The sequence below is a fragment of the Papio anubis genome, chromosome 14 (genome assembly GCF_008728515.1).
Source record: "Papio anubis isolate 15944 chromosome 14, Panubis1.0, whole genome shotgun sequence".
Taxonomy (NCBI): domain Eukaryota; kingdom Metazoa; phylum Chordata; class Mammalia; order Primates; family Cercopithecidae; genus Papio; species Papio anubis.
In genome coordinates, this window is record NC_044989.1 from 37,062,659 (window position 1) to 37,086,374 (window position 23,716).

Sequence of the window (23,716 nt, forward strand, 5' to 3'; positions counted from 1 at the left end):
AGGAATAATGAGTATTGGGAATTTTTTTTCATATTATTATTCAAATATCTTTAAAAGACAAAAGACTGCTGAAAAAAAATAACAATGTAGTGTGTGGTTTATCACATACATAGAAGTAAAATACATGACAACAATAGCACAAAGACTGGGAAGAGGAGAAACGAAGTACATTATTATAAGGTTATTGTACTATCCATGAAGTGGTACATTATCACTTGAAGATAGATTGTAATAAGTTAATGATGTGCCTTGTAATTCCTAAAGCAACCACTAAAATAAGAATTACTGCTAATAAGTCAGCAAAAGATAAAACTGAATCATAAAAAATATTTGATAATTCAAAAGAAGGCTGAAAAAGAAGGAAAAGAAACAAGAACAGACTGAACAAAACGAAACAAATTACAAAGGTGGTAGCATTAACCTAACCATCCATATCAATAATTGTAAGTGCAAATGGTCTAAATTTCTCAATTAAAAGACAGAATTTATCACACTGGATATATTCAACCTTCAATAACTACCTGGCTTCTAATATTAAATAGGAGAGATTGAAATATCAAAAATAAATACACTTTAACATAGCCTGAGATAATATTCTCCTAAAGTAGAAATACGAAGGTCTGAGAGTGGGACAAAAAAAAAAAAAAAAACAGAAAGGCAAAGTAAATTTTAGTGAAAAATGTTTCAGAAAATGTATGGATTATCAGTTTTAGGAAAATATGGTAAATACATAAAAGAGCAAAGAATGGAAAAAAAAAATCCCTGCTTCTTTAAAGGTTATGCTATTTGAGTATACCCTTTCTGCCACCTCCTAGTCCTTATCACTGTCATCTATAAATCCCAAGGTAACTCTCCAAATCTGGCTCACATGCTTCTGCCACCAAAATTCTACATTATCTTGAGTGAAATCAGTATGCATGTAGGTGATCCACTTCTGCCTCTCCACAGCCACCACCCTCTCTAGCTGTCGTATCTTAGGTCTTGTCATCATGAAGAACTATCATAGATGCAAACTGATTCTCTGAGCAGATCCGTCAGGCTCACTTACTCCCAATTCATTAGCTCTTTTTTATTTCTTTTTTCCCTAAATTCACTAGTTCTTTAACTTAGCTGGGACCTCTAGCCAGGGGCCAGCACACTACTGCCTGCATTATCAAATCCAGCCTACCACCTGTTTTTATAATACAGACACATCCATTCATTTATGTATTGTCTATGAATGCTTGCATGTTACAGTGGCAAAGTTGAGTAGCTGAAACAGCCTGCAAAACCCAAAATATTTACTATCCAGCCCTTTACAGAAAAAGTTTGCTGACCTGCCCTAGAACAGAATCTACCCCCTTACTTTTAATTCACCCATTAGCCAGCCTCCTTGTGTCTTCACTTCCTTCCCTCTGTAGTTTCAGTTCATGGCTTATCACTTCAATCATTCCTTTGCCAAATTTTTTTGTCCCTTTGTTTCTCCGTGAATTCAACTATTAACTATCTGCATTCTCTTTGACTTTACCCAGGCTACCAAATGTGCAGCTTAGTGCCTCTACATACACTCATGATCACACACCTCAACTGGACTCTTAGCTTTTCTCGACCCTACTATTTCCTAGAAAGTTAGTCTTCCTATTTACCATTAGCATTTTAAACCTTTTCTACTTCTTAAACATCTGACCCACTCTCAGCAGATAATCCTATCTCATACATAAAGCTATCATTTGTGGACATTCCCTCAAATACCCACCACCAAACAGAAATCCAAATCTATAAACCTGTTAACCTAATTTCCTACATTCTCTTTTGGTAATGATAAAAGACATGCTCCTCCTGCCATTCTCCAGCTATGCTCAGAATCCAAACCCTATCACCTTCTTTACATTATCTTCCTATTTTGAGTACCTCTACTCTTTCCCTTTTATTGGTTACTCCTCTAAGACACATATCACACATGTGCGTGCACACACAACCTTCCTTGACCCCATGTGTCCTTCCAGCTATTGCTCTCTCTCTCCTTCACCTTCACAACCTAAGCTTCCTGAAAGCTAACTATACCCACTTTGTTTCTGCCCTCACCTCTCTCCTAAAGTTCTCAGTGTCCCACGTGTCACAAAGTCCTACAGATATTCTTCAGCTCTCTGGGAATTAACCAGTAGTGTGGAATAGTCCTTCCTTCTGGAAACCATCTCTTCTCTTGGTTTCCTTGGTCTCCTGGTTTTCCTCCTACCATTAATGTACTCTGTATCAGACTCCTTTTCATGTTTCCATTCTTCTACCAGTCTTTTAAATGTCATCCCTCAGGGTTCCATTTTATGTAATCTTACCTCACATACAGCTCCTGGGTGATCGTTTCAACTCCAGTGGCTGTGAGTGCCACCAGTACCATGTGTTGATACCTCTCAAATTTATGTCTCTAACACATCCATATTTCTGGCGTGAGCTTCAGACCCATATACTCAATTGTCTACTAGCCATCTTCACTTGGTTATCTAAGAAATAAATCCAAAAGTGAACCCACCATTTTCCAAACCTACTTCTGGTCTAGTTGTTCAAACTACAAATGTGGGAGTCACTTCTGACTCATCCTTTTTTCACCCCCTACATCCAATCAAGAAGTAGTTCCTGTGCTTGCCTTGGCAGCACATATACTAAAATTAGAATAATACAGAGAAGATCAGCATAAAATCAAATTTATGTATACATAAAAAGAACTAGTTCCTGCAGATTTTACTTCCTAAATATTTCATGAACACACCCTTGTCAAGGAAACCTTACTCATTTGCCCAGGTTGCTGCAACAGTCCTCTAACCAGTCGCCCCCTCTCCAACACTGCTCCTCTCTAATCCATCTTCCACACTACAGTCCATGTAATCCAAGAGCAAATCTGATCATAAACCCCTAATTAAGATCCTTCGAATGCTTTCCTTCTTCAAATGCTCAGAATATTCCTAGGCATGAACTACTTAACATGTTTCACAAGACCCTTGTAACAATTCTACCCCCCAGCTAACTCTCTATCTACCGCTGGAAACATTCCTTCCCTCTCTCCTACTACTATCCAGGTATCCCATTTCTCAAATGTGCCATAGTCTTACCTCAGAAGCTTTGCTGCTAATACTCTGTCTTTCTCCCACCTCCCATTCAACAAATATTTAGTCAGTCTACTTGCCCTGGCTAATTTCTACTTGTCCTTCAGATGTCAAAATTAAACATCACTTCCTCCAAGGAGGCTTTCTTGACCACTTGACTAAGTTTGTGCTACTGCGCTCAGTAACACTTATTATTTCTCCATTATACATGTCATATGTTATTATAATCGCCTCTTTAACTATCTTCCCTATAAAAATCCAACAGGGCATTGTTGTCTTATTCACTGGATTTGGTACTAGGTCTGAAAAACATTATATATACAATATTTATAAGATTAGTGGATGGTTAGAAAGATAGAACAAATGATACTACGTACTAACTAAATATTATACACTGAGAATAACTAGGTATTGTATACTAAGAAAATAAACATTTGAGTAAGGAAGTATTCTCAGAATATTTCCTAGTTTACAGATCAGGAATGGAGTAACCATAGAGAAATTAAGTAGGATCACGGGAATTTAAAATGTTGGGGCAGAGTCAAACTTACATCTATCTGCTTTTAAAACACAAGCCCCTTCTACTGAGCTGCGCTGCTTACTTACAAACTTTACAATTTTTTTTTAAAAGACAGGATCTCACTCTTTCACTCAGGCTGGAGTGCAGTGGCACAATCTTAGCACACTGTAACCTAACTTCAAACTCTTGAGCTCAAGTGATCCTTTCACCTCAGCCTCCCCAGTAGCTAGGACTACAGGCATGTGTCACCATCCCCAGCTAATTTTTTAATTTTTTTGTAGAGACAGGGTCTTGCCCAGGCTGGTCTCAAACTCCTAGCCTCAAGCAATCCTCCCACCTTGGCCTCCCAAAGTGGGATTATAAGAATTAGCCACTGCAGCCAGTCATGTTTACTTACGAACACTTAAAAAATATATTGCATCTAGGCTTCTATTCTCCTAAATTGATATCCAAAACTTAAGAAATGAAAACCTTTTAATACAATACTAATTAAAATCACTCTTTTGAGTCAGTTAATATAGTATTAGAACGTTTCTAACAAATAGCCTAGATTTTTTAAAAATTTATTTTGAAATTTAAGCACAACTCAGGTCACAAGAACAGACACTCAAGTAAAAGACAGAATAGTAAAAAACAAAGGAAAAAAAATACACCAGTGATCAACTGGCATTGCTGTAGATCTCAAGCATTCAATATTCAGCTGAGGAAACACATTAATACACTACTACACTGAAGTAACTATAAAACTGGCAGTACATTTAGAACTCATTTTGGAAAGTTCTTTCATACATTGTCAAATATAGAAGCAATATGATAAAATGGGAAGAATATGAATTTTGGGGTCAGAAAGACCTGGGTTCGTCTCCATATTCTGTCGTTACTTAATATCTTTGTGATGTTGGGCAACTTTTTCCACTTCTCTGAGTTTAAATTTCACATATGTAAAATCCAAATAAACATTATCTGTACCGAAGATACTTTACTGAATAACTACTTTAAAATTTAAAGTGATATGTACATAAATATATATTTATAAAGCCTCTAGCACAAGGTACGTATTTCAGTAAATGATATAAATGAACATTAATGTTTTCAGATATCTGACTGGGAGATTTAACCTGAAATTATACCAAAAACGTACCTATCTGAAATATGGTTGATAACTTTTGATTAATTTTTGTCATTCTTCCCTAATACCTACTAAGTGAATTATTATTATTATTATTATTTTTTTTTTTTTTTTTTTTTTTTTTGAGACGGAGTCTCGCTGTGTCGCCCAGGCTGGGGTGCAGTGGCGTGATCTCGGCTCACTGCAAGCTCCGCCTCCCGGGTTCTACTAAGTGAATTATATCTATATTTCTTAATATCTGATTATTTACAAGTAATAGTTTATATTGTTTGATGGTATGAAGAAGTAGGAGAAAAAGAAGAAATAACTCAAAATTATAATAAATGCTTCAGCTGTTAAAACATGTTCTAGTTACAGAAACTCCTGTGGGCAAGAAAGACCAAAACAGTTCTCCATCTGAAACCGAAGAATTATGTTTTTGGGATGAGGAATTCCTCTGTGCTTTAAGAAGAAATCTCTTACCTCCATATTTCCTACTCTTTCTCAGGATTTCAAGGGCATGATGTACTTTGTACTGCACATCTCAAAGTTCCCATTAATTGGACAGACCCAGCAAGACAAGGTTATGCTGGTGCATGTTACCCCATGAACTCTGATCCTTCCAGTAAGTGTAGAACATAAGCAGAAAATGGCAAACTAAAAGAAAGGGGAAGAGGGAAAAGGAAGGAAGGTGGTGGAAAATGATCTAAATGACACTAAATGATTGGTGCCAAAAGACAAGTAGGTCAGAAAAAATAACTAACATGCAAATAATTAGAAACTAACTTATAGCTGTAAACATTGTTGCTAGAAAATAGTAGACATTAATTATTTCTTTTTAACACTTCAACTTCCTTTAAAATTAGCTTACCAGAATCATAGCTTGGAGGCTTCATATCTCCCTGATTCAATTCTGTCCCATATTTCAACTTGTGGTATTTGGCTCTAACAAAGAAATGAGAAAACACAGACCATCTTAAAATACATTTAAATTAATTTTAACATACACAATAGTAGTAGTTACAAGAATTCAGTAGTCCTGGCTGAACACTCCTAGAACTTTCAAAGGCTCATAGCTTTCCATGGTGTCAAAGTTATAATACAAAAGTGCTTGCCTTTTTCGTTGTTGCTGTTGTTGTTATACCATCAAGTATCCTTTTAACAAAATAAAGGAATAACTCTGGGAACCATAACTCTTCTTTCTGTAATAACAAAATGAACCATATAATATCCTAGTTTCTGCAGTATTCAAATTTTCCTGATGATTGTCAAAGCAAAATTTTACTATCAAAAACAGTTTAAAAAAAAAAAAAGTTTGGATTGTGAAATAAATTTGTAGAAGACTTTTCTAAAAAAACTGAGCTTTTTAAAAAGAAAACTCATCTACAATATTATGTGCCTTGTCAGATAACCATGATTTGCCAAATATGCATTATACTGTACAATCCAAGGGGAGAAACCCAAATCATCAATGTTGAGTAAGATATTCCACTAGAAATGAATTTTTTTAAACTAGTCAAGATATCCTTTGTCTTTTACTCAAAAAGAACTGTGAATGGGAATACTATCTTGTCTTCTTTTCAAAGTTGACAGAATGTTATCATTCTGGTTAATAGGATTTAACCATCTGATTTAAATGTCTCAGATTGAACCATCTGAGACTAGATAAATAACCCAGATAATGTAGAAATTTTTTAAAGGGTGACTAAAAATAGCCATATCTGCTTAATCTATTCGTATATTTTCACTTGTCAGCTCCCTAAAATATTGAGGCCGTTTATAATAAATATTCAATGTGTTAAGACTGGGATATTAATACAAACAACAATAATTTGAAAAACCAAAATAATAATCTGAAAAACCAAAATAAAGTAATAAAGGAAGAAAAGTGTAACAGCCAAATTTGAAAGTTTTTTTTGTTTTTGTTTTTGTTTTTTAATAAAAACCTAACTGAGCACTTACCATTAGGTTTTTTCACAATTTAAGAAAAGTAGTGGCTGGGCACAGGCGCTCATGCCTGTAATCCCAAAACTTTGGGAGGCCAAAGTAGATGGATCACCAGAGGTCAGGAGTTCGAGACCAGAATGGCCAATATGGTGGAACCCTGTCTCTACCAAAAAAATACAAAAATTAGCCAGGCATGGTGGTGCACCTGTAATCCCAGTTACTAGGGAGGCTAAGGTGGGAGAATCACTTAAACCAAATCCTGTCTAAAAAAAAAAAGAAAGAAAAGTAGAAAGGAAATGAAAAATTATTTGCTCAAATGTATAAATTACTGAAATCCTTCTTATTTTGCAATAATCATTTTGCAGTCACAACAGGAAAAAAAAAGTTGGGAATTCTAAGAAAACCTATGAAAATTATAGGCAGTTGATATCCTATTTCTTAAGGTAGGTGATGGGTACATAAGTATTTTTTACAATAGTCTTTGTATCTTATACGTATGTATGAAATGTTTTATAGTAACATTTACACATTAAGAAGAAAAAAATATATTCATATGACAATGAACTGATCTCTTAAGCAAAAAGTAAAAGGTACAAAATACTACGTATGTCTCCATGTATTTTTTAAAAGATATATATCTATTTCATTAGCCTATGCATATGAATCTTTCTGGAAGGATACATAATACGTAAGATATCAGTTGATAAGATTTCCTTGGGAAAGGAAATCAATGAACTGAGGCAGAAGGGAGACAATTTTTGTTGTTATTTGGTTAATTAACTATATATATATATATTTAAACTTTAGTAAATATGTTTGGTCCAAATTATTTAGAACATCTATTCTCAATGTGTCTCTTAACCACAAAGATTTTGTCACTGGACTAAATGTTTGCCCATCTAGTTCAATGCATTTGTAATACTATTGATCATCAGAAGGTAAGATTTACAGACACTAATTTGACTTGCAGTTAATAGAAAGTAAATAAGGTTCTAAATGTAACTGTCAATCTCTTACTTTTCCAGAAACACACTTCATTTACCATAAGACAAAGTAGTAATATCTGCTAGAAGTCAAAATAGCAACTGAATGTAACTAGCCTGAAGACAGATTATACTAAAGCTTTTAAAATAATAGTGGCAATAAAATGTTATGGAGTTTATATTTTATATATATATAGGAAAACATTTTCAAACAGAAAATGCTGTATTATAGTGCAATCTAGTGGTCTCAGGAAAAACTACAACAGAACCTACAAAAAGGGAAGAGAAAATATTTTACGAAAATAAATGTAACAAAAATTGTGACACATTATGAACATTTTATTTTAAAAATTAGACAAAGGTAAAATATGTAAAGAACTATTGTGTTTGCCACAAGCTATGGTCCTTTAAATCAAGGTTTCCCTACTGAATTGTTACATTCGCTAAAATATATTTTTCTCACAGAACCCTCCTTAAGCTTAATAGCATTCCTTTTGAAGTCATGTGAAAATACCTTCTCACTCATACCGTTTTCCACTGTTTTAACACTCAGCTCACTGTTTTAACCAATCTTTCTTGTTTGCTATTCCTTTTCTGTCTAATTCTGCCTGTAAGATAAAAAAGGAGATCTTATATCTAGCAACTCCATGTTTGATACACAGGGAGACCCTCCATAAATGACCTTTATTGGATAAAAATAACATAAAAATTATTTAATAACTATAATACACTAAAGAAGAGTAATTTTAGCTTTGTTTCAAAGCCTATTATTATACATATTATGCTAGGAGTATAACATAGCATCTCAATTGTATCTTAAATGTGGATGCTAAAAATAATTTGATTAATTTCAATGAACTGTTACTGAATTCCTAGTTTACAGGCACTGTGCTGGCTGCTGGGACAACCTACAGTTTGTAGTTAGGTAAGGGTGGAAGGCAAGGGTATGCATAAGAGACAGGAATGTAAGTAACTATAGCATACTGTGTAAGAGCTATAAGGGCTATTAACAAGTATTACAAGAATGCAGATAAGAGATTATCTAATTTGGTCAAAATCGGTGTCAAAGAAAGCTACCAAAAAGAAGGTAACACGTGAGATTTTAGCTAAATCTCAAAAAACCAGTGGGAGTTTTCCAATCAGAAAATGGATTGATGGAGAGGGCATTTCTGTCAGAAGGGACATCTTAAGTGGAAGAAAAAAAAAACCACACAAAGTGGGTCAAAAAACAGCAAACAGAATAATTACACCCAAAAGGTATGGAAGGAATGGAGTCAGAGAAGGAACAGAAAGGGCCTGGTTGTGAAGAACTTTACTAAGAACCTGAAATTAGCTAGATATTTTTATACAGGGATATAACAGGATTATCATATTTGTGTTTTAGAAAATGAATTCTATGGATATGGAAGATGAATTAAAATATAGAAATACTAGAAGCGAGGAGGACAGTTAAGTTACTACAGTAGAGTAGATAAAAGCAGCAGTGAATAGAAATTTTTAGAATGGTAGAAATTTTTCAGAATTGTATTTATATAGTATTTGAGGTTTCTCAGCATAGATGCTCCTAAGTCAACCTCAGATTATACACTATGTAATCCTGAAAATTTATAGTAAATTTTATCACACATTAAGGAATGCTTTGATAAATCCACTGCTAGATAAGTAATTCTTCTGTAACATTAACAATTTGGTTTTACTTTTGGATCTTAAAGTGGGACTGCTTAGAAAATCTGCAAAAATCATGCAAAGAAAATCATGTAAAATCATGATCTTTACTTAGGCATTTGCAGGTGAAATGACAAGATATCTGGAATTGTATTAAAATAGATCAAGGTGAAAAAGACTGACAAAAACATTAACTGTTAAAACCTGGGGCTGTATATATAAAAGATATTAGTTTCTCTATGAGTATATTTCACATTTTCCTCAATAATTCTTTTTAAAATTCAATTTAAAATTCAAGCCACAAATAAATGCTTTTTAAAAATTTCTTAGTTTATTATACAAATAGTGCTGTAACATCATGAATAATCCCAAATCATTCTATATACTTCAAAAGATACAAAACCAGGCTGGGCACGGTGGCCCACGCCTATAATCCCAACACTTTGGGAGGCCGAGGTGGGGAGATCACCTGAGGTCGGGAGTTCGAAACCAGCCTGACCAACACGGAGAAACCCCATCTCTACTAAAAATACAAAATTAGCTGGCTGTGGTGGCGCATGCCTGTAATCCCAGCTACTGGGGAGGCTGAGGCAGAAGAATCGCTTGAACTCAGGAGGAGGAAGCTGCAGTGAGCCGAGATTGTGCCATTGCACTCCAGCCTGGGCAACAAGAGCAGAACTCTGTCTCAAAAAAAAAAGACACAAAACCAGCAACTCTTTTCCAGGAGCATCCCATTTAGTTAAGGAAGAAAAGAAAAAAATCTTCCCTACATTCAGCCAGTTTCTTATATCAACTGTCCTTCAGAGTCAAATTTCTTAAAAAAATAAGCAACTCTGCCAGGCACAGTGGCTCACGCCTGTAATCCCAGCACTCTGGGAGGTTGAGGTGGGCGGATCACAAGGTCAAGGAATCGAGACTACCCTGGCCAACATGGTGAAACCCCACCTCTATTAAAAATAAAATAATCAGCCCAGCGTGGTGGCACACGCCTGTAGTCCCAGCTGCTCAGGAGGCTGAGGCAGGAGAATGGCTTGAACCCGGGAGGCGGAGGTTGCAGTGAGCTGAGATCACGCCACTGTACTCCAGCCTGGTGACGGAGCAAGACTCCAACTCAAAGAAAAAAAGAAATAAATAAGCAACTCTATCTCTCCCCACTTCATCTTTCTCAGCCCTCGATCCTCTGTGATCTGGCTCATGTTCCTGCTGCCTTACTAAGGATGCTTTAGTAAGGGTACCAATAAGCTTCCAACAGGCAACTCCAAATGACTATTTTCAGTATACAATTTACTTGGGGTCTACTTAGCATCTTCAGTTATTGAACTCCCTCCTTTAACTCACTTCCAAAATACTACCCTCTCCTCCTTCCTTCTCTATTTCTTTGTTGGCTCTTCTTCCTCTGTCTTCTCCTCAAGTATTTCTACTTCCTGTCACTCCTTCTAGTTCTCTCTTCTGTTTCCACAATACTTGTTCTACCAACTACTCCTTTCACTTCACTCACAGTAATACTGATGATTCCCAAGTATATATCTATCATCATGAGTCCCTCTCACATATCTGATCTTTAATTCTTCTTTTTAACTCATTTGATACCTTCTAAAAGTCTCTCATAATTCAGATAGTCCTTCAAGTCAGAAACCTGGGAGTCGTTCTCAAATTATCTTTCTCACTCACCCACTGTCCCATCTCCAAATTTTTATATAATCTTCAGATTTCATGGATTCTACTTTAACAATTTTTTTTATAGTTGATGTGTCTCCATTTTAGCAGCTACTATGTTATCATTTCTCATCTTAAACTATTACAATCTTTCTGCCTGTGTTTACAGATCTTTCCAGTCCACCCCCCACACTGAGGTCAGGAGATCTTTCTAAAAATGTATTTCATACTCTATCTTGCTTAAAACTTTCAAGTGCTTAACAACTAAATGCAGTATATATTTCCAGATTGGATCTTGAACCAGGGAAAAAAAATGCTACAAAGATCATTATTAGGACATCTGAATATAGACTATATCAGATAATAAAATATCAATGTTACATTTCTTTAATTTGGTAATGTACTATAATTATATAAGGAAATGTCCTTGCTCTTAGGAAATATACACGGAGGTAGTTAGGGACAAACTAGCAAATGATTTAGGGGAAAAAATGATACCTATAGAGATAGCAAACACAATAAAGCAAACATAGCAAAACTTTTCAATTGGTGAATCTGGGTTAAGGGTATACAAGATTCTTGCAACTCCTCTGTTAGTTTGAGATCATATTAGATAAAATTTTTTTGGCTGGGCATGGTGACTCATGCCTATAATCACGGCACTTTGAGAGGCTATAGCAGGAGGACTGCTTGAGCCCAGGAGTTCCAGATCAGCCCTGGCAACAGGGCAAGACCCTGTTTCTCTAAAAACTAAAAAATTTATCTGTGTGGACTGGAGTATATCTGTATTCCCAGACACTCGGGAGGCTGAAGTGGGAGGATCACTTGTGCCCAGAAGGTTGACACTGCAGTGAGCCATGACTGTGCCACTGCACTCCAGCCTGGTCGACAGAGCAAGACCCTGTCTCAAAAAAAAAAAAAAAAAATTTTAAACTTCCCATATTCCCTGTTACATGTAAGATAAAAGTTTGAACTCCTTGGTTAGGCTCTCTGTGATCTGACTCTTGCCCCCTCTACCATTATCGGTCATCAACTGAGAGGAGGACCACAACCAACATCCTACTCTCCACACACAAAGATTACAAATTTCTCAACACACCAAACTGCTTTGTTCCACGTCAAACATGTTTTCTCTACGTCCTGCAACTTGTCTAACAAGCATCTTCTTATTTCATGCTATCCAAGCCTCACCTCCTCTTACTCTGCCCTCCTTTCTACTTTCACGTTCCAGACGAAAATAACCACTCTGGGCCACGGTGGCTCATGCCACCCAGCACTTTCGGAGGCCGAGGCAGGCGGATCACGAAGTCAAGAGATCGAGACCATCCTGGCCAATATGGTGAAACCCCGTCTCTATTGAAAATACAAAAATTAGCTGGGTGTGGTGGCGAGCGCCTGTAATCCCAGCTACTCGGGAGGCTGAGGCAGGAGAATTGCTTGAACCCAGGAGGTGGAGGTTGCAGTGGGCTGAGATGGTGCCACGGCACTCCAGCCTGGCAACAGAGCAAAAATCCGTCTCAAAAAAAAAAAAAATATCTCAAATACTCGGCCGGGTACATTGGCTCATGCCTGTAATCGCAGCACTTTGGGAGGCCGAGGCAGTGGATTACCTGAGGTCAGGAGTTCAAGACCAGTCTGACCAATATGGTGAAACCCCGCCTCTACTAAAAATGCAAAAAAATTAGCCAGGCATGGTAGCATGCGCTTGTAGTCCCAGCAACTCGGGAGGTTGAGACAGGAGAATTGCTTGACCCCGGGAGGTGGAGGCTGCAGTGAGCTGAGATCACACCACTGCACTCCAGCCTAGTCAACAAAGTGAGACTCTGCGGGGAAAAAAAAAAAAAATCTCACTACTCCCAAATTACGTACTTTTAAAAATGTTTCTATTCTTTCCATGTCCCTAATACAGCTTTTCACCAACTTTCCTGAATATGAAAAGAAACACATATTTTTCACTAAGAGGTCAACCTATTTTCAATCTCTTATGCCATTTAAAGATTCTACATGATGATGAACACAAGTTCTAATAGAATTTTATCTTTCTCATTATTCATAAATATCATCTATTTATCCAATTGTATCTAAATGCTATTTTATTGCAAATATCCCATTCACCAACTTGAAAAAGAGAAAAACAAAACAAGCATCATTAAAAACGAAGCAAAAAAGTAGCAAAAGAGATAATTCCAATATTACCTATACATACTCAGTTACCTAAAAAAAATGAACTGGCTCAGATTATTGACAAAAAAATCCAAGGCCCATTCATTAAAGCAAATAAATAACTCATATAACTTCCAAAACTCTCACTCATGACCTATTTTCCTTTACTTGTGACCCAAATTTTGTTACTTGAGTATCTTAGACACTAGCAAAATAGAAAGGTAAGATAAGCTTCTGGAGAGATTGTAACGGCAGACAGCAAAGGAACAAAACACACACAAAAGAGTCTATAGGCTGGGCACGGTGGCTCACGCCTGTAATCCCAGCACTTTGGGAGGCTGAGATGGGTGGATCACGAGGTCAGGAGATCGAGACCATCCTGGCTAACATGGTGAAACTCCGTCTCTACTAAAAATACAAAAAATTAGCTGGGTGTGGTGGCGGGCACCTGTAGTCCCAGCTACTTGGGAGGCTGAGGCAGGAGAATGGTGTGAAGCCGGGAGGTGGAGCTTGCAGTGAGCCAAGATCACACCACTGCACTCCAGCCTGGGCAACAGAGCAAGACTCCGTCTCAAAAAAAAAAAAAAGTCTATATAGAATCCTAACATAGTCTGCTGGAACAATTTTTTTCTAAAGAAAATACATCAAATTGAGTAATATTAAATGACAGGAAAAAGAGTAAACATTATAGAAATTTTGTTTAAAAATTAAAAACGATTTCAACTTTAAAATGAATGGATATTGACAGTTCAGGGAGTACATCTGTTTCTTCAAAACAGGCAGAGTAGGAAAAACATGTTGCTAATTTTAAAAAAATCATATAAATCAGTTTTTTGATCATTATTAAACTATTCATAAAATTAACATATTACAACCATTCATACAAATGTTTACTACAGATACTCCTGAATCCAAGCAGTATTAACATTTAAATTTATTTTAGGAATGATGAAAAAATTATTCCAACATTTAAGAGACCGCCATTTTTGCCGGGCCCAATGGCTCACACTTGTAATCCCAGCACTTTAGGAGACCCGAGGTGGGCAGATCACCTGAGGTCAGGAGTTCAAGACCAGCCTGACCAACATGGAGAAATCCCATCTCTACTAAACATACAAAATTAGCTCGGTGTGGTGGCGCATGCCTGTAATCCCAGCTACTGGGGAGGCTGAGGCAGGAGAACTGCTTGAAACCAGGAGGCGGAGGTTGCAGAGAGCCGAGATCGCACCATTGCACTCTAGCCTGGGCAACAAGAGCGAAACTCCATCTCAAAAACAAACAAAAAAAAAGAACACCACTTTTCATTTTACTGAATTACCTTTCCTGTTTAAGAGCATATTCCAACATTTTGATCCTCCTCACAAGATCCTTCTTCAAATTTTCTTGGCCCTTCCTTTCTCCCTGTAGGAAGGCAATCTGGGCCTGAGTAGGGGAAAGACAGACAAAATTCAGTTTAGACCAAAAAAAAAAAAAAATTATTTTAACTCAGTAAAGAACCTTTGGAAGTTAGAACAATTAGATGCAAAAATATTTCCTTTACCTATTTCTCACAAAGTATGTACAAATATAAAAATGCACTGACTGCAAGGGGGAAAAAGGATTTAAGTTAAATAGGGCTGTGGGGACATCCAAATGCATTTTACTTCAGGCTAGGGATTTTACAACACATAGTCCATATCATTAAAGAGTCTACAATCTAAAACAACTAATACTGCTGGGCGCGGTGGCTCACACCTGTAATCCCAGCACTTTGGGAGGCTGAGGCAGGCGGATCACTTGAGGTCAAGAGTTCAAGACCAGCCTGGCCAACATGGTGAAATTCCGTCTCTACTAAAAATACAAAAATTAGCTAGGCCTGGTGGCACCTGTAATCCCAGCTACTTGGGAGGCTGAGGCAGGAGAACTGCTTGAACCCGGGAGGCGGGGGTTGCAGTGAGCCAAGATCATGCCACTGCACTCCATTCTGGGTAACAGAGTGAGTCTCCATCTCAAAAAATAAAATAAAACAACTAATATTAATGCAAACAAATGCAAGGTGTACAGTACAGTTGGCTAATGTGTTTGTCTTTTTGCCATCAACAGGATTTCTTTTTTATAAAGCAAAAAGGGTTAAAGTAAAGCTAGTTCTTATAATCCCCTTGCACAAGCTTCATCATATATTTAAATTTTATGACAGATTCCTTAAATGACTTTATTTTGGACCTCCCCAACAAACAATAAATTGCTCCCTTTTCTCAATCCCCACCCTTTTCCTCACTCACCTTGGAATGTAATCCAAAGAAAAAAGAAAGTGAAAGTTGGGAAAAGGAAAATCAGAGACAACGGCCTTCTGCCCCCACCCCAAGGAATTACTAAAACCCTGTATTTGAACATGAAACAAACTGTAAACAACTTTTAAAGTCAGTAAAACAGAGGGGCTAAGAAAGAGTAGCTCTCCAGAATATTAAAAGAACATTTACAATTGAAATACTATCTTTCCAATAAGAAACTGAAACTATGTCACAAACACTAATTTGTTAAAGTGACTCATAATACCTCTTAAAAGTCATAAGGGCCTCAAAACTAGCTATATATTTCACTATTCTCACATGTACCACCACCCCCTGTCTATTATACTGACCCACTAAGACAGGTAACAATGTTATTTATGTATCTACAGTGCTTTCCATTAAGTAAGCAAGAACTTTACATTTAAGGATGACCTTGCCACATCGGTAAGGAATTGTGAGGATTGTCCAACTCAGGTTTAGCAAGTGAGCCATTAAACTTAAATCTCATTCAAACTTAGTTTACATTTATCTTACTGAAATAAAAGTGGTCTGAAAACAATTCAATTGTTTTCAGAGGAGAAGCATCAAATATCCACAATACTCTTCTGAAATTACACATTCTGCAATGGGATAATTATGTTACCTAACCAGAACTGTAATGATACATGCATTTAAAACTGATAAAAATGAAAGTCTTGTCAAAAGGAAATGACAGCCCAACTTGTCAGGCCAAACATGCTTTGGCATAGAACTTTATATGCTCTTTAAAATGACTTTAATAAAAGTAATAAGCTAATCAATGCAATCAAACATTGAAAGTAATAACAATATCAATTATCAATTTTGTCCTCTCGATACTCCTTGGCTAGTTTTGTATTTCTGTACCCTCAGTGGTCCTGGATGATTCTGAAACTTCAGCCTATAATACTCTAAAGTCTTTACTGTACTCCTTGGCTAGTTGTCTTTCTGCTACCCTCATTGGTCCTGGATGATTCTGAAACTTCAGCCTATAATACTCTAAAGTCCTTACTGTATATGTTCAACTTCGAGCATAAGAAAAATTACAATTAAAAGTATAATCAGAGGCTGGGCACAGTGGCTCAGCCCTGTAATCACAGCACTTTGGGAGGCCGAGGCAGGAGGATAACTTGAGCTCAGGAGTTTGAGCCTAGCCTGTGCAAAATAGCAAGACCACGTCCCTACAAATAATTTAAAAAATCAGCCAGGCACGGTGGAATGTGTCTTTGGTCCCAGTTACTTGGGAGGCTGAGGCAGGAGGATCACCTGAACCCAGGAGGCCAAGGCTGCAGTGAGCAGTCTTGAGGGTGCAGTGATCACACCACCACCCTCCAACATGGGTGACAGAGTGAGACCTTGTCTCAAAATTAAAAAAAAGTGGGGGGGACAGGGTAATCAGGGCCAGGCATGGTAGCTAATGCCTGTAATCCCAGAACTTTGGGAGACTGAGGTGAGAGGACTGCTTGAGGCTAGGAGTTTGAGACCATCCTGGCCAACATAACAAGACATCTCATAAAAAAATTAAAAATATAAAAAATAAACTACAATCAGATTTCTCCTTTTCCATCAAACGGATAAAGTTCAGTAATTTAATAATGTGGTAGAAAATAGACATTTATATACTAGCTGTGATGGTATAAACCAGTTCCACTTTATAGAGACAACTGGCAATATCTGTCAAGTTTGTAAATGCATATACCCTTTAACTCAGCAATTTTAGAATGTTATCCTTCAAATATATATTTGCACATATGTGAAATTACATAATACATGACTGATAAAACACAGACAAGAATATGTATACAACCCAAATGACCATCTAAAGGGGACCGGTTAAATAAATTATGATTATAATTGAAAGAAAATTAGGACCTGAACTAAGACCTTTGAGAAAAGAGTAAAAGAGTATGAGAATAATGTCAATCTTTTACCTTTTTTTCTCTACGAAACTTATAAACAAAAAGTCTTAAAACACATTCCTACATAAAAAAACGAATTCCTTCTGTAAAACAACCTCAGTCGAAAACACAGTAATTGGTATAAATTCTTACCCTTTAACAATAAAGATTAAAATCCAGCTAAAACTTCTCCAGATATGGCAGTATATTGCTCTTTGAACTGAGTTCATTGAAAAGGAAGGGCGAGGGTGAGAGACATAAAAGACAAAAACAGTGAAAGGAAGGAAAAAAGGGAAGGAAAAAAGGAAAAAAAAAAAAAAAAAAAAAAAAAGAGGAAAATAGGTCGGACACAGTGGCTCACACCTGTAAATCCCAGAACTTTGGGAGGCTGAGGCAGGGGGATCACCTGAGGTCAGGAGTTCAAGACCAGCCTGTTCAACATGGTGAAACCCTGTCTCCACTAAACATACAAAAATTAGCCAGGCATGGTGGTAAGCACCTGTATTCCCAGCTACTCGGAAGGCTGAGACAGAAGAATCGCTCAAACCCGGGAGGCAGAGGTTGCAGTGAGCAGAGATCGCACCACTATACTCCAGCCTGGGTGACACAGTGAGACTCCATCTTAAAAAAAAAAAAGTGTTATGAATCAAATATATTTTAAAAATTACAAATCATCATACTGCCATTTATCTGTACAACTAAACCTAATGATAACAGCATATATTTCTGGAAAGAAAACTTTGGAATTATCTTCAAGGAAAATGAATGTTGAACTTCCATGATACTTTATACATGTTTTTCACAGTATAGAAAATCAGATATTCACTTCCTAACCATTATAAACAAAAAAGATACAAATAATAGTAGGTAGATATTTTACTTTTTAAGTCTGCATGACAAAAAGAAAATTTATTTTTATATTATTTTCAATTCTAATTTGTCAAAAGGATATACGTAAATAGGAATATAAATCTTCTATATCTAACCAGGTTTATCTGCATATATAATATATAATAAACAATTAAAATATTTAAAATGTACCACTTAATTTATTAAAGCCCCTCCCTCCTTTTTTTGTTTTGAGACGGAGTCTCTGTTGCCCAGGCTGGAGTGCAGTGGCGTGATCTTGGCTCACTGCAACTTCAGCCTTCCGGGGTTGAAGTAATTCTCCTGCCTTAGCCTCCTGAGTAGCTGGGATTACAGGCATGCACCACCATGCCCAGCTAATTTTTGTATTTTTAGTAGAGACAGGGTTTTACCATGTTGGTCAGGCTGTTCTCAAACTCCTGACCTCGTGATCCACCCACCTGGGCCTCCCAAAGTGCTGGGATTATAGGCGCAAGTCACCGTGCCCAGTCTTATTGAAGCCATTTTAAACTAAATTTAAAAGGGCTAGGATTCAAAATTGAAATCACCAAGAAGTATATTCAAAATGAAAAATACACAAAATTCTTGGGTTGGACACTTTTCAGTTACTTGTTACTTGCTATGGAACATAAAGAGCATTCACTTTTACAAAAATCTAAAATAAAATATTATAAAACTTGATTAAGGTTCTCATCTTTCGATCTGAACACAAACTTTAAAAGAGGAAATATGTAAGTAAAAGTCAATTATATGGTTACAGTGTACAATGAAGTTTCAATAATCTGCTTTATGTCTTAATGCCTTTTATAAACTATAACTATTCCCTCTGAAAAGCTCTGGATTATATTATGCTCTTAAATCTAGGCTGCTAGTTTTCTCTGGCACATAATCACTGCCTCTAGCCCTCTCCTCTCTCTTAAAGACAGTGTCATTATCAGGCTGGGCATGGTGGCTCATGCCTGTAATCCCAGCACTTTGGGAGACCAAGGCAGGTGGATCACCTGAGGTCAGGAGTTTGAGACCAGCCTGACCAGTATGATGAAACCCCATCTCTACTAAAAATACAAAAATTAGCCAGGCATGGTGGCGTGCGCCTGTAGTCCCAGCTACTCAGGAGGCCATGACAGGAGAATCTGGGAGGTGGAAGTTGCAGTGAGCCAAGATCATGCCACTGCACTCCAGACTGGGTGACAGAGAGAGACTCCATCTCGGAAAAAAAAAAAAGTGTCATTATCATTTGGTGACATCAAGCTTTACCATCAGAATCACCCAGATGACTTGTTAAGACATAATTTTTTTAGGTTCTACCCTCAGAGTTGCTCATTCAGTAGGTCTGGAGTGGGGCCCAAGAATTTCCATTTCTAGTAAGTACCCAGGTGATAATGCTGCTGATCTGGGACCACACTTGGAGAACCACGGACTTAAACCATTTGTAACACAGTTAGAAGGCCAAAAACAAAAAACAAAGCAAAACAAAACAAAACACAAACCAGGAAACAGTCTGTTGAGGAGCAAGGAACAGAACAGTCCCAGAAGTCAGGCATGGTGGCTCACGCCTGTAATTCTAGCACTTCGAGAGACCGAGGCGGGCGGATCACTTGAGATCAGGAGTTCGAAACCAGCCTGGCCAACATGGTAAAACCCCCATCTCTACTAAAAATATTAAAAAATTAGCCAGGTGTGGTGGCAAGCGTCTGTAATCCCAGCTACTCGGGAGGCTGAGGCAGGAGAACTGCTTGAACCTGAGAGGTAGACGTTGTGATGAGCTGAGATCATGCCACTGCACTCCAGCCTGAGCGACAGAGCAAAACTCTCTCTCGAAAAAAAAAAAAGAAGCAAAGAACAGTCCCAGAACCCTACCTCTTTTTTTCCCCAAAGTGTTGGGATTACAGGTGTCAGCTACCACGTCCAGCCCCAGAGCCCTACCTTTTTACTTCACAGAAGTATAGAGTCTTACACAGGCCTTCAAATTGACAGACGAGTACATACTAGCTTTTTGATTCTCTTCCAAATTCCTTATTTATGACTATACTTTTAGCAGTCTCCTGATAAAATAAAATCTACCAATATATTTCAGTTCAATCACGTTTGGGAAATACCTACTTCCCATCAAGGTCTAAACTGTTGTAAAGGAGAATATAGGAAAAACAAATAAAACCAAGTTTCTACCCACAAGGCGCTTCCAATCTAGTTAGGGTACAAGACCAGTACACATATGTTCACAAAAACAGCTAAGAAAAGATAGTGCAGTATTAATAAATGAGGATTCAAGTAATACAGTCAAATATTCGTATTTGTTCATTTAACAATATTAACTAAACACCTACTTTGTGCCAGGCACAGTTATTGGCACTGGGACTAAAGTAGTGACAAAACAAAACAGAGCTAACAATCCAGTGGTTGAAACATATGCTGCCCAAGATGTATGTGTACCAGCAGCATATGTTATATTTACTTAGAACTAGAAACACAGTTGCAGGCAAAAGCAGTCAATATAAAAATAAACACAAAAAGTAACTGGATGCCTATTTAACTCTGGAGTTAAGTAGAGAACTGATGTGCAACTTAAAAATTGCTTGCTTGCTTATTCATGTATTTGTTTGTTTATTTGAGACAGGGTCTCACTCTGTTGCCCAGGCTGGAGTGCAATCATAGCTCACCACAGGCTCAAAATCCTGAACTCAAGCAATTCTCCCGCCTCAGCCTCCCAAGTAGCTGGGACTATAGGCGCACACCACCACATGCAGCTAATTTGAATTTTTTTGGTAGAGACAGGGTCTTCCTATGTTGCCAGGCTGTTGCCTAGCCTCAAGCAATCCTCTCACCTTGGCCTCCCAAAGTGCTGGAACTACATGCAAGAGCCACTGCACCAGGCCTAAAAACTGTATTCTAATCTGGTATTTATGCTACAGCTAGTTTTACCTTTTTTTTTTTTTTTTGTGAGACAGAGTCTCGCTCTGTCATCCAGGCTGAAGAACAGTGGCGCAATCTCAGCTCACTGCAACCTCTGCCTCCCGGGTTCAAGCAATTCTACTATGTCAGCCTCCAAAGTAGCTGGGATTACAGGCGCCTGCCACTGTGTCTGGCTAATTTTTGTATTTTTAGTAGAGACAGGGTTTCACCATGCTGGCCAGGCTGGTCTCGAACTCCTGACCTCAGGTGATCCGCCCGCCTCAGCCTCCCAAAGTGCTGGGATTACAGGCGTGAGCCACTATACCTGGCCAAGTTTTACATTTTAACAAACTAGTGAGTCTCCTGAAATTTTCCTAATAAATAAAATACTGTACCATTTTATCTCGTTACATTTCAAAAAAAGATAAGATGTGAACTGATGGATTATATTGAAAATAAAGATACATTTCATTGTATGTTTTTTAGAGATGAGGGTCTCTCTCTGCTGCCAGGTTAGAAGTGCAGTGCCATGATTGTAGTTCACTACAGCCTTGAACTCCTGGGCTCAAGTGATCCTTCTAGATAACATTTTACCTCTGAAATGCTATAGGAGATAGTGGTATGTTCTTTCAAAAGCAATCTCTCCATCCCTAAATGTAAGACTACAAATATAGATTTTCGTGTACAGAAAACCCTCAATTGCCCAAATTCTCATTTAAAGCACTAAATTAATTACACCCACATTGTCACCTTATGGCAGCATATAAATAAATGTACATCAGTAGGTTTTTTGAGATCCCAAAGGCTACCTCAGAACTCGAATCAGTCAGTTAAATTCCCTCAGCACATCTTCCTATCTTTCAATTCTTTATAAATGTTCCTTATGTTTGCTCAAAGGGCTAGAAATTCCATTTTTTAAAAAATTTACACACACACACACACACACACACACACACACACATGCAGTTAGCCCTTCATATCCATGTGTTCTACATCTGCGGATTCAATCAACCATCTATCAAAAACATTCAATAAACAATACAATAAATAGAAAAATTTAAAAATATATAGTATAACAGCATTTACATTAGTTATTATAAATAATCTAGAGATGATTTAAAGTATATGGGAGGGTGTGCATAGTTTATATGCATATACTACGCCACCTTATATAAGAAAATTGGAACTTGAGTATCCACAGTTTTTTGTATTGGGTGGGGGAGTTTCTGGAACCAATCCCCTACAGACATTGAAGGATAACTGTATATGTACATATACACATATGTAGAAGAAAAGAGAGAATAAGATATCAATCAAGGGAGGAATTCTGCATATTTACAGTATGAGACAGTATGACATTCATAGATTTAACATTCATGCTTACCACTGTTTTAAGAGCTACCCAGAAGATACTTTGTTAAGGCAATGGAGAAGCTAGAGGCCCAATCTAGAGGTTAAAAGCATGAGTCTAGCCTAACACCAAGCATTTGTCCTTGGAAGTTTTTTTGAGACAGGGTTGGAGAGCAATGGCACAATCACAGCTCACTGTAGTCTTGACCTCCTGGGCTCAGGCGATTCTCCTGCTTCAGCCTCTTGAGAAGCAGGGCCCACCGGTGTGTGCCGCCATGCCCAGCCAAGCATTTGTATTAAAGTTAAAAGGCAATGACTGTAAACAGTTTAAGAAAAAAACTAGGCCGGGCACGGTGGCTCTCAACCTTGTGATTTTAGCACTTTGGGAGGCCGAGGCAGGAGGATCATGAAGTCAGGAGATCGAGACCATCCTAGCTAACACAGTGAAACCCCGTCTCTACTAAAAAAACAAAAAAAATAGCTGGGTGTGGTGGTGGGCACCTATAGTCCCAGCTACTTGGGAGGTTGAGGCAAGAGAATGGCGAGAACCTGGGAGGCGGAGCTTGCAGTGAGCAGAGATCACATCACTGCACTCCAGCCTGGGTGACAGAGCAAAACTCCGTCTCAAAAAAGAAAAAAACCTAAATCTATTGATGTAAAATGCCCTCTGCCCCCACAAAGAAAGAAAAACGTAAGGACTAAGAAAATAGCAGCTCTTCACGAGAAAAAGAACAGAAATGTTCTATACCCCACCACCAAAAATCACTGAACTAATTTAGCAAATGCTCCAACCTGAGCAAAAAGGATTCAAGTGAAATAAAACTTTCATTAAAGTTGAAAAGGATTTTAATTTACTTGTAGAATATGCATACGTGTAAGAAACAAAACATATGACTCTCAATGGAAATATAATTCAGATAAAGAATTCCACAAAAAATTATCTTAATCTTAAAATCTGAGGATTTACAGAGCTCTCAGAACGTACTACTTGCAAATGATAAGTCTTCTATAATGTATGATTTTGTTTATGGTTAGCTCCAAAGGAGTTTTAAACATGTTTTAAACCAACATGATTATCCGTTGGTAGGTATATGATCTCTAAAGAAGTATTCTTCAACAGGGAACACTTCTAATATTTAAAACATTCAGTCTTTATGTATAAATTATGAATCCATAAATCTTAAGGAACTACATAAAGCCCAAACTCTTCCCAATGGAATGAGGCTATCGACAATCTGTTCCCTCTATCTAGCTTTGTCTTCCACATCCCTACTCACACACATCCTATGCTCCAATCAAAGT

General features: G+C 37.4%; 1 protein-coding gene across 3 annotated transcripts in view; it reads right to left on the reverse strand.

Annotated features, from left to right (window-relative positions):
- The window catches only part of STRN (striatin), a 130,076-nt gene that overhangs the window by 76,410 nt on the left and 29,950 nt on the right, over window positions 1-23,716 (reverse strand). For 2 of the 3 annotated variants that reach the window (XM_031655070.1, XM_031655071.1), the window contains exons 2-3: window positions 14,438-14,541; window positions 5,577-5,650 (exon numbers count right to left, since the gene is read on the reverse strand). In XM_031655070.1, coding sequence (XP_031510930.1) covers window positions 5,577-5,650; window positions 14,438-14,541 — 178 coding nt within the window. Of the gene's footprint in view, window positions 1-5,576; window positions 5,651-5,820; window positions 5,872-14,437; window positions 14,542-23,716 lie in introns of those variants that run through there. The other variant, XM_031655072.1, reaches the window with a different exon arrangement.